This window comes from Ovis canadensis, chromosome 3 (genome assembly GCF_042477335.2).
Source record: "Ovis canadensis isolate MfBH-ARS-UI-01 breed Bighorn chromosome 3, ARS-UI_OviCan_v2, whole genome shotgun sequence".
NCBI lineage: Eukaryota > Metazoa > Chordata > Mammalia > Artiodactyla > Bovidae > Ovis > Ovis canadensis.
Window position 1 is genome coordinate 170,762,555 of NC_091247.1, and position 10,063 is coordinate 170,772,617.

The 10,063-nt window shown below is 39.0% G+C and overlaps 2 protein-coding genes across 2 annotated transcripts; both read left to right on the plus strand.

Moving 5' to 3' along the window:
- Positions 1-2,170: 2,170 nt before the first annotated feature.
- On the plus strand, positions 2,171-3,133 carry LOC138931507 (olfactory receptor 10C1-like). Its single transcript, XM_070292326.1, has one exon. It carries the CDS (start codon positions 2,171-2,173, stop codon positions 3,131-3,133), a length of 963 nt encoding a protein of 320 aa, XP_070148427.1.
- Positions 3,134-6,336: 3,203 nt separating this feature from the next.
- On the plus strand, positions 6,337-7,284 carry LOC138931508 (olfactory receptor 10C1-like). Its single transcript, XM_070292327.1, has one exon. The coding sequence runs from the start codon at positions 6,337-6,339 to the stop codon at positions 7,282-7,284; it is 948 nt and encodes a 315-aa protein (XP_070148428.1).
- Positions 7,285-10,063: the final 2,779 nt, after the last annotated feature.

Here is a 10,063-nt window from a genome sequence, read left to right on the forward strand (position 1 = left end):
TTCCATTTCAGAATAGACCAAAGCTGAAGGAAGGAGGCTCTTTAAATTCTAAAGAAGACAGCAAATGAGTCAATAATAGTTGGGTTACTAAAAAGTTAGGAGGACTTGCCTGGTGGCTCAGATGTGCCTGAAGAAATCTGCTTGAAGTGCACAAGACCCAGGTTCAATCCCTCAGATTGCAGAATTGCTTGGAGAATTCTTGGACAGAGGATAGAGCCTGTCTCTATTCTTGCTTGGATAATTCCATGGACAGAGGAGCCTGGCAAGCTACAGTTCATAGGGTCACAGAGTCAGACACAACTGAGCAACTCACACACATGCACACATACACACACATACATACACACACACGCACGCGATTTGGAACTTCGCCCAGCCACCTCCATGTAACTACCTGTAAGTATGGGAGAGAGAGGAGGATGCAAGGCCAGTAGAAACATTGCATTGCCATGCCTGATAGCTCAGTCAGTAAAGAATCCACCTGCAATGCAGTAGACCCCGGGTCAATTCCTGGGTTAGGAAGATCCCTTGGAGAAGGGAGAGGCTATACACCATATTCTGGCATGGAGAATTACATGGACTGTATAGTCCATGGGTTTACAAAGAGTCAGCCATGACTGAGTAACTTTCACGTTCACACTTTTCACTACAAAACTGTGGGCTCCGAAGTATTTTTTCCTTCTGTATCTCACACAATATGGGAAAGGAGGGCTATAAGCATATCAAAATATAATGAGAGTGTTGAGGGTACTTCAAATAGAATTACTGCAAAATTTTGAATGTCTGTTAAATACTATCCATTGGTCTACAGAGTTTACTTTGTGCTGGTTCTATTGATATCAAAAAAGACATGAGCACTCACTGTGCATCTGAGAAACTTAAAGAAAATTAATATGGAAAATAGCCATACAATTAAATAACTGAAGTGCAAGGTGCAAATCCGTTAGAAATACTAGGATTTACCCACTGAAATTTAAGTAATGTAAGTAACAGCAATAGATCGTCTCTGGGACATGTATTCAAATAATTAAAACCAAATTTACATTGAATGTTTGTCGTTGTTTTTTAAAAAAATTCCTCTTGAGACAAATTAAACTGTGCAGTGGATGCAATCCCCATGGTCCCTAGTCGGAGTAGAAATACTGCCTACTTTATAACCATGTTATAATTAGGAATTGTCAGAAGTCTAGAAGACTGACAAGGAAAGGGAAGTTTTTCTTGTGGTTCTCGGTATGTTCTCCCATTCAAATTTCTTGTACAATTACATTGAGGATATAGAAAGGACATTCTGGTGGTTTTGATTTCCACTGATTTTAGCTACCAAGTTATGATTTTATTATATTCAAATAAAATGACTAAAATATGTAAGAAAATGAATAGGTAGATGCCTAGAAATATTCACCCTTTCAACGTTTAAGTGTAAATTTAAGGGAAAATTATAGAATTCAGAGACCAGAACATAGCACCTTTAAAATTTACTCTCTACACTTATCTTTTATGTGACTCATTTACACTTAATGGTAAAGATTTTCCCTGCAATGCAGGAGACCTGGGTACAATCTTTGGATGGGGAAGATACCCTAAGAACAGAATGGCAACCCACTCCAGTATTCTTGCCTGGAGATTTCCAGGAACAGAGGAATTTGGTGGTCTACAGTCGATGGGGTCACAAAGGATCCAAAACAAACGAAGTAGCTAACATTTTTACACTTAGGAAGCTTTCATATATATTACACACCTAACAGTCTTTGTATATGATTAGGATAACAACAAGATAAAAAGAAAACATGAGAGGATGTAATTTAAAGCTGCTGTTTTCTCTAAACTTCTATGAAATTCCAGAACTCAAAATCAGGAAGAAATAATGGATCAATTATGTTGGGTGCATGCATGCATGCTAAGTTGCTTCAGTATGTCTGACTCTTTGCAATCATATGGACTGTAGCCGACTAGGGTCTTCTGTCCATGGATTTCTCCCGCCAAAAATACTGGAGTGACTGCCATCTCCTCTGCCAGGGGTTTTCCTAATCATTTCAAAACTTTTAGCAAAAGGAATACAAGTGTCTAAGTCTCATATCAGACCACTGGCCCTAGAAAGTTCCACAGATACCTACGCTAGGTGACTGGATGCCTCTAGGTGTTACTTCTGCCCCCTCTGCTCTCTCCACAGATGTCTAGCTCTGAGCCGATAATGAGTGGAAACCAGTCCCTCTGCACCCACTTCACATTTGTAGCATTTTCCTCCCTAGCAGAGTTACAACCTGTGCTCTTCGTTGTGTTCTTAACCATATACTTGTTTACCATGGGAGGAAACCTTCTCATCATTGGCTTGATCTGCGGCACCCCTTCCTTACACACTCCCATGTATTTCTTCCTGGTTAACCTCTCCTTTCTGGAGATGTGCTATATCACTAGTGTGGTGCCTCAGATGCTGGTGCACTTGCTTGTGGAGATCAAGATCATAAGCGTGGTGCGCTGTGCAGCTCAGATGTATGTATTTAGCATCTTGGGACTAACAGAATGCTGCCTGCTAGCAGCCATGGCTTATGACCGCTTTGTAGCTATTTGCCATCCTCTGCATTACTCTCTCCTGATGGGCCCTGGTGTGTGTTTGAAATTGGCTGCAGCATCTTGGACCACTGGGGTCGTGGTGGAATCAGTCCAGACCACGTGGATCTTCACTCTGCCCTTCTGTGGAACAGGAAGGATCCAGCACTTTTTTTGTGACATCATGCCTGTAGTAAAACTAGCTTGCGTTGATACCTCCCACAATGAGACTACATTGTTTGCTATCTCTGTGCTCTTTATCATGACCCCCTGTGTCCTCATTCTGTGCTCCTATGTGCGCATTCTGGTGACCATCCTGAGAATCCCTTCAGCCACTGGCAGAAGCAAAGCTTTCTCCACTTGCTCTTCTCATATCCTGGTTGTTTCTCTCTTCTATGGTACTGCCTTGTTCACTTACCTCCAGCCGAAGGCTGCACACACTCCAGAAACAGACAAGGCAACTGCACTCATGTACACGGTGGTCACGCCTGCTCTGAATCCAGTTATCTACACCTTGAGGAACAAGGAAGTGAAGGAAGCCTTTCAAAGAATAACACTAAGAAGCACTCTGAGACTAACGCCATGAGGTACTTATAGGATGGCAGCTAAGTAACACATTTGCCTGTATTATGTTTTTCCATGTGTTTAAGCAAAAGAGAAATATGCAGTAGGATCATTAAAATGTATATCATTTGTGCAATCAATTATTCAATCAACAAAATTACTGAGCAAGTCCTATGTCTTGGACACCACTCGTTTTTCTGACTACCAAGGAAATGGCATTAAGGTTAGTGTGTTTCACATCTTTTGAGTAAAGACAATAAAATATTTCTATGGAAAGTATTAAAAAAATGGAAACAAAGAAATTAATACATTTTCGTGCCAAATATAGGGTGTGTCATTCAAATGTTTATGTGGAGTATAATCTCCTAATTACTCACCTCTGATACATCTTAATAATGGTAGGTCTTAAATAATCAACTGTTAATACTTATGAATGATGTGCATTGTAACACAACCCTAAGTACTTAACTTGTAAATCCAGTGAAGGTCTCTGATGTTTTATCCAAAACTAGGTTGTTTCTTTGGTCTTACCCACTTTTTTTGTTTTTCCATATGAATGAAGTTTTAGAGAAATATATATTATACATTTTCTCGGGCAATGATTAAATATTTGATACTGCTTTAAAGTTTTTTTTCCCATATATCCAGTTTTTAAAATTATTTGTCCCATAATTTCCTTCATCTGTATTGAATGCAGAATATATTACTTTGTTCAAATTCCCTTTCTAGCCCCATTAACACCCAGGTCCTAAGTTTCAGAGAAGTGATGGTCTGAATCTGGAATCTTTATCAGTAGGAATATAACTGGAAACAATATAGCTAGAAATTTTAAACTCAGAGACTACATGTCACTGCAAGTAAAAACAAAACAAATATATTTATTTCCTATGAATGCACAGCATGAATGTATGTTCTCTTGTGTCAAAAGTGACTGTGATTTTACATGGGACACCGTGGTACCCATAGATAAGAGGACATTCATTACAGCAGACTGGCCAAAGGGTCACAGACACCACCTGTTAAATAGCAGAATCTCGCCCTGCTAAAGCTGACCCTTAGTTGTCTCTGAACACATAACAAATACTTCAATGCGTGTGGGTTCGTGTGGACCCACACATGTGCTCATGTACACACACACACACACACACACACACAAACACACACACACACACACACACACACAAACACAGCCCAATCCAATAGATGCCGGTCATCACAGAGCATCTGATCTCTTCTATTGTTTTGACTGCATTTTAACAATCAGTGCTTAGCAAAACCACTTAGAGGAAAACTTGCTGTTAGTATTTATTATCTAACTATTCAAAAACCCATGCTTATGCCTGAAGTAGTTTCTGGATATTCTGAATCACCAGTTCTCCTGGATTCCAAAAGAAGGCTGAATTCCCAGAAAAGCAGATGAAAGAAGTCTCTTTCCCAAACTTGTGTGACATTTTAATGCTTGAGCTTCAAAGCAGCTCCTCCCATAGTTCACACTTTAAAAGACTAATTTCCACACACATCACAAGAGACATATCAGTACTGAAGGTTGGTTTGGAAGAATGTTAGAGACTCGAAAACAGCATCTCAAATAATGCTCTATTGTATAATATACAGAAGGAAAAGATGTGTTCAGAACTTTAGTTTAAGTAATAGAAAGTTGTGAATACCAATGAGATGCTTCTTGGTATATGCCTGCTTCTTGGAGACGTGCCCAGCATCATTCCCTTGTGTTAAGACTATATGACGTCACTTCCAAGGCCCAAACGGATTTTAAGTACCAGAAATCTTCACAAATCACTATCTCGACAGACCCTCAAAATGATAAAACCGGATATCATATTTTATCTCCACGGATCATCAAAATGATAACATCTGATGTCACATTTATCACTGTATGCTTTTTAAGGTATAAAAGCATTTTTTAAATCATGTGATAAAGTTGATACCATATTCATTGCAACTATTTGTTTTAAACATGTGACATGCATGGAGTGGAGCTTGCTTCGCTTGTTTATCCATTTCAGAATAGACCAAAGCTGAAGGAAGGAGGCTCTTTAAATTCTAAAGAAGACAGCAAATGAGTCAATAATAGCTGGGTTACTAAAAAGTTAGGAGGACTTGCCTGGTAGCTCTGATGGTAAAGAAATTGTCTGAAGTGCATGAGACCCAGGTTCAATTCCTGAGAGGGGAAGATCCCTTGGAGAAGGGATAGCAACCCATTCCAGTATTCTTGCCCGGAGGAGCAAGACAGAGGAGCCGGAAAGGGAAGTTTTTCTTGTAGTTCTCGGTATGTTCTCCCATTCAAATTTCTGTAAAATTATACTGAGGATATAGAATGGACATTCTGGTGGTTTTGATTTCCATGGATTTTAGCTGCCAATTATGATTTTACCATATCAAATAAAAATGACTAAAATATGTAACAAAATGAATAGATAAATGCCTAGAAATGTTCACCCTTTCAAACCTTTAATTGTAAATTTAAGGGAAAATTGTGGAATTCAGAAGACCAGAACAACAGCACCTTTATAATTTACTCTCAACACTTAACTTTCATGTGACTCCTTTACACTTAATGGTAAACATTTTGCCTGCAATGCAGGAGACCCAGGTACAATATCTAGGTAGGTAGGATCCCCTGGAGAATGGAATGGCAACCACTCCATCTTCTTACCTGGAGAATTCCATGGACAGAGGAACTTGGTGGGCTACAGTCCATGGGGTTGCAAAGAGTTTGACACAACTGAAGTGGCTAACACTTTTACATTTAGAAGGCTTTCATATATATTACACACCTAACAGTCTGTGTATATGATTAGGATAACAACAAGGTAAATACAAACATCAGAGAATGTAACTTAAAGCCATTTGTTTTCGCTAATCTTCTATGAAAATCCAGAACTCAAAGTCAGGAAAAATATTCCATCCATTATGTTGGGTGCATGCATGCATGTTAAGTTGCTTCAGTATGTCTGACTCCTTGCAATCATATGGACTGTAGCCGACTAGGGTCCTCTGTCCATGGATTTCTCCCACCAAAAATACTGGAGTGGGTTGCCATGTCCTCCTCCAGGGAATCTTGGTAATCATTTCAAAACTTTTGGCAAACAAAATGTGTGTAAGTTCTCTTGTCAGACCGCTGACCCTAGAAATTTCCATAGGGACCTACGCTAGGTGACTGGATGCCTCTAGGTGTTACTTCTGCCCCCTCTGCTCTCTCCACAGATGTCTAGCTCTGAGCCGATAATGAGTGGAAACCAGTCCCTCTGCACCCACTTCACATTTGTAGCATTTTCCTCCCTAGCAGAGTTACAACCTGTGCTCTTCATTGTGTTCTTAACCATATACTTGTTTACCATGGGAGGAAACCTTCTCATCATTGGCTTGATCTGCAGCACCCCTTCCTTACACACTCCCATGTATTTCTTCCTGGTTAACCTCTCCTTTCTGGAGATGTGCTATATCACTAGTGTGGTGCCTCAGATGCTGGTGCACTTGCTTGTGGAGATCAAGATCATAAGCGTGGCGCACTGTGCAGCTCAGATGTATGTATTTAGCATCTTGGGACTGACAGAATGCTGCCTGCTAGCAGCCATGGCTTATGACCGCTTTGTAGCTATTTGCCATCCTCTGCATTACTCTCTCCTGATGGGCCCTGGTGTGTGTTTGAAATTGGCTGCAGCATCTTGGACCACTGGGGTCGTGGTGGAATCAGCCCAGACCACGTGGATCTTCACTCTGCCCTTCTGTGGAACAGGAAGGATCCAGCACTTTTTTTGTGACATCATGCCTGTAGTGAAACTAGCTTGCGTTGATACCTCCCGCAATGAGACTACATTGTTTGCTATCTCTGTGCTCTTTATCATGACCCCCTGTGTCCTCATTCTGTGCTCCTATGTGCGCATTCTGGTGACCATCCTGAGAATCCCTTCAGCCACTGGCAGAAGCAAAGCTTTCTCCACTTGCTCTTCTCATATCCTGGTTGTTTCTCTCTTCTATGGTACTGCCTTGTTCACTTACCTCCAGCCGAAGGCTGCACACACTCCAGAAACAGACAAGGCAACTGCACTCATGTACACGGTGGTCACGCCTGCTCTGAATCCAGTTATCTACACCTTGAGGAACAAGGAAGTGAAGGAAGCCTTTTGGAGCACTCACAGACAAATGACCTAAACCTGTTTATTACCAAACTATTTAGAAACCCATGTATCTGCCAGAAGTATTTTCTGGATATTTTCCTCCTCCAAATTTCTGGATTCCAGAATAAGCATGATATCCTGGAAGAGAGATGAAAGAAATCTCTTTGCCAAACTTGTGTGACATTTTAGTCCAGAGCTTCACAGCAGCTCCTCCATATGTAAAAGTTTGAAGAGTCTTTTCTTCATATATCTTGAGAGAAATATCAGTACTGACCCTTGGTTTAGTACAATGAGGAGAGGCTCCAAAACAGAAACATCAGAAATGCCTTTTGTTTTATCTATGGAAGGAAAAAGGTGTGAACAGATCTTGAGTTTAAGTAATAGAATGTTGTGGACCCAATGAGATGCTTTCCATTGCGTGACTGCTTCTAGGAGACATGCCCCATACAGCTCTCTCATGTTAAAACTACTTGATGTCTCTTCCAAGGCCCAACCTGTTTCTGGTTAAGTACCAGAAATCTTCAGTAGTTAGTACCTCCAAAATGATAAAATCCTGATATCACATTTATTACTCTATGTTTCTCAGATATTAAAGCGTTTTCAAAGCATTAAATTTAATATTATATTTGCTGCATAATGTTTTAAATATGTGACATGAATGCAGTGGAGCTTTGTTTACTCATTAAGCCATTTCAGAAGTGGCCAAAGCTGAAGTAAAGAGGCACTTTAAGTTCTAAATAAGACAGCAAATGAGTCAAAAATAATTGCATTTATTAAAAACATAGAAAATCACCCCAGACACCTCCATGTATCCACCCTTATGTGTGGCAGACTAAGGAGGGTGAAGCAAGCTGGAAATGTTGCACTTACAAAACTGTGGGTTCTCAAGAAGATTTTCCTTCTATCTCTCACAGTAGATAGGAAGGGAGAGCTGCAAGTATATGAAATTATATTCAGGGCATGGGGGTGTTAAAAGTGCCTCAAAGAGAATTACTGTAGGAACTGGAAGGTCTATTTAAAGGAGAAACTGGATAAAAGTCTCCACTCCAAAGCTTGCTGAGATGAAGCATCTGGGGCAGCTGAACTACTTCCATCTGAGAGGAGCTTCAGATGACTAAATGTTAAAGACAGACTTTGGTGGTATCCCCTGGAGCTTGGGTTGGGGGGCAGGTGTGGATATAGGAACATAAATGTGAGGGCTGCTTCAGATACAATTACTGCTATCCTTTGTATTGAGGTTCACTGTAGGAATCTCTAAAAAGCAGAGTTAGAAACGAATAAAGAATACTTGACAAAATAACCAACTTAGGTATAAATTTACAAAATATGCTAATATCTATATAAGGAAAACTACAAAACTTTGATGGAAGATATCGAAGAACCAGAAAAATGGAAACCTAATAGCTTTGTACATCAACAATTGAACCACGTTGTATATTACATCCTATAACTGCCTGGGCCTCACCCAGTAAGGAAATTTGCCCTTTTCCTCTCTCTCATTCCTAACTTACCAATTCACCAGACCACACAGGGTCTAGAAGCTGTTATGTATTTTCTGAATTCTGAATTTAAAATATTATAAACTTTTTCAAATTCAAATTCACTATATTTCAATAATTTTAAAAATCTGCAAGTTATAGTAACTGACAGAGCTAGTTCAGGGAAGCAAAAGGGAGAATCAAAAGAGCAAAACTAAAGAGTTATTGGAAAAAGTAAAGCCATTTCATAGTTGTATTCCTAAAGAATTGAACATTCTGTTACAAATATTTGATTTTTTACATGAAAGCCATTGATGTACATAGCATTATGTTATATATTATATCCAGGGTATATGTTATACCCTGGCTTATGTAGAAATTTGAATGGAATCATCTATCATCTCATTATTTTCCAAGTATGAAAATTTATCAAAAATATGGAGCACCTTATTAATGGCAAACTGGTAATCTCCTTTATAATTAATATATCGATCTATAAATTCATAAAATATGTACACAGAACTTATTCACTTTAAGTTCAGAGGTCTTCTTTCACTACTACTTTGAAAATTTCCAGTTATATTAATAAAAAAGCTTCTAATGCATACCAGAAATATTAAAGTCAAATTTAGTTCTTAGAAGATGTTTGCATTCTGAGAGCACACATAAGGAAACATCAGTATTGGAAGAAGCTGCCATTTCAAAGCGATGGAAAAACAGAGGAAGAACAAGTATTAGACATATTTGAAGTGTGTCTTTTTGGTAAAAGTTTATTAGCAAAAATTCTCCTGTAAAGCTTTTGAAGACAGTTATTTTTAAGCCTATTTTGTCCTGAAAAAATCATATTTAGCCATCTCCAGTAAATGATCAATAAGATCACAAAGAACAACTTCTGAAGCTGGCTGACAATATGTAGTTTCTAATATTATATATGATCCAATGGCATTTAAAATATGCCTTTGTCTCATCTTAATTTCAATGCATTAACCACTGACACCACACAGAACCAATTTGAAATCAAGTTTCTAGTTGATATCTCGCTCAGAAATTCAAAGTAACTCAACTGGACATGCCCAAAGCAAACTTATGAGTGAACCTACCCTGAAAAATATGTCAAAATTTTCCATTGTATATCTTAGCACAAAGTACTACATCATCCATTCTGTATGGAAGGCAGGAGTCAGGATTGTCCTTGTAACACTGCTCTCTTTGTCACTATATTCAATCTGTCACAAAATAATGGCAATTACACACAGGAAACATATGAAAATCCCTCATTTCTCCTTATTTTTCCTGGCATAGTCCAAGCTGTCATCATTTTGACCTTTAATTGAC